General features: G+C 47.9%; 1 protein-coding gene across 1 annotated transcript; it reads right to left on the reverse strand.

Annotated features, from left to right (window-relative positions):
• Positions 1–224: 224 nt before the first annotated feature.
• LOC311033467 (ceramide synthase 2-like) lies at positions 225–1,406 on the reverse strand (the record flags this gene model as incomplete). The annotated part of the gene is made up of 1 exon (XM_084040978.1): positions 225–1,406. One exon carries the CDS (start codon positions 1,404–1,406, stop codon positions 225–227), a length of 1,182 nt encoding a protein of 393 aa, XP_083897104.1.
• Positions 1,407–1,949: the final 543 nt, after the last annotated feature.

Below are 1,949 nucleotides of genomic sequence, written 5' to 3' on the forward strand. Positions count from 1 at the left end.
GGAAGAGCAACGCCCGTGCAACCCATGATGCAAAGCGCTTTTGATAGCCAAGAACAGAGAACAACGGGAAGGCATATTAGTCAGACGTGAGGCCGATAAGAAATGACAGAGGAGAGAATCAGAACTTGGGAGGGGAAGTCATGGCTGCTAAGGCACTGGGCAGGTCATCAATATGTATATTTATACACAGCTATAGCCTGTGCATCGTCTCCCAGCCCCTCCCCTCATTTTAATTGATGTGACCTACGGGGTACGGGGCCATGTCCTCCCCATTGGAGGACGTGCTTCAAAGCATCACAGTGGTCATTCTGTAAGTGGCCATTTTTGGAGGTTTCTGTCTTATCCTCGTCTTCATCTTCAGACTCTGTCTCGTCTTTATCACTCCGCTCGTCTTCAACAATATCGTTGCCTGAGAGGAACTTGATGACCATGCGCAGGATCAGAACAGACCAGAACATGTGTAGAAACAGCAGCAGGACCAGCAGGCCGTTGAAGAAGTAAAAACCGATGAAGGGAGGGTACAGGGTCAGGGGATAAACCAACGTCATGTGGATGATCCAGAATGGGAGGATCACGAGGCGTGTGGTGATGAAGACAACTGCGAACAAGGTGAAGAACAAGTTGCAGGTGTTCCTCCAGCCTGCGTAGTTAAACATCTTGGCTGACTCCATCAGATAGTCTGATGCATCGTGCACCAGCATGATTATAGTCCCTGCCCGTAGGTAGTTCACCAACCAGGAGAAGCTGATGAGGAGAATAGTGGCTACATGGTGAACTATCTGTTCCTTGAAATCTTTGCGTTTTACATCTGACGCCACACTGAACACCAGTGACATGTAGAATCCCAGTTCAAGCATGTAATACCAGTACTGGGAAGTAATGAGCGGCATTCTAGGAAAGTCTTCCCACATCATCTTCATATCATGGAGCCATGGTTTATCAATAAGTACTGCCAGGCCAGCAAAGAAAGCAACAAGGTAAAATGTAAATCTCCAACTGGCTTCACGGAACTTCTTGAGTTTGCTTGGTCGGTCCTGGTTTCTCCGTCTCCTGAACCATCTCTGGATCTGTCGTGCTGACCAGCCCGTCTGCTTGCTTAGACTCTCCAAACAGCTCTGAGAGGGGTGTTTCGAAGAGTTTAAAAACGAGGACTCCAGTGTGGGATTTGGGATTAATCTGCCACGCCGTTTGTCCTTCACCCCAAGTAGAGTAGCAAGTGGAAGAGCAACCGTCCTCTCAAATATGTGTCGGCTGACGAGGAAACACATAGCGATAGGGATGGTGGCCCATAGGTCTACTGATTTAGGAAACACCTTACCATCATGGTCCTGAAGATCAGCCCAGCCAATCCCGGGAGGAAACCATATCCAGTCCTGCCAGACCAATTCACTGAGACGTGACAACATCCTCTCTATGTAGTGGTATATGCAGTTAGGATGCCTATCCTGCACGACGTTGCGTGATCAGTGCTGCTATATCTGCCGTTGATTCCCTCAATGTATCCTTGTCGGAAACCACATGAATTCTCATGCAGATCTCGCCATGAAATAGGATTGACGACCTTCTGTTGACCTGTTAATGTCCCGGTTGAATCGTTTGCAGTCCAACGTCCTTTCTTTACAGATGTCGACTTCTCTAATCCCAGGTTTGCTGTATGCCTCATTTAAGTTTGTGTGCAACAGGCCTGATGGCGCAGAGGTTTAACCGAGGTTTGCTCAAAATTATCCGCATTAGTATATGTCCATATGGGCATATACTGATGACATCAGGGATCTCCGCCCATATATGGGCATACAAGGGACATGGGCAGACGGATACAGACATATCCATATATGGGCATAAAAGGGACACAGGCAGACAGACGGACAGGTACATCAGGTATTGCATAACTGGGTGGGGCATGCATTCCCAACTTCCTTCCTAAGTAGAAACCGGTCTAGTAAATGTGA

Source organism: Gymnoscopelus microlampas (assembly GCF_963454915.1).
Source record: "Gymnoscopelus microlampas genome assembly, chromosome: 18".
In the NCBI taxonomy this organism is placed as follows: Eukaryota; Metazoa; Chordata; class Actinopteri; order Myctophiformes; family Myctophidae; genus Gymnoscopelus; species Gymnoscopelus microlampas.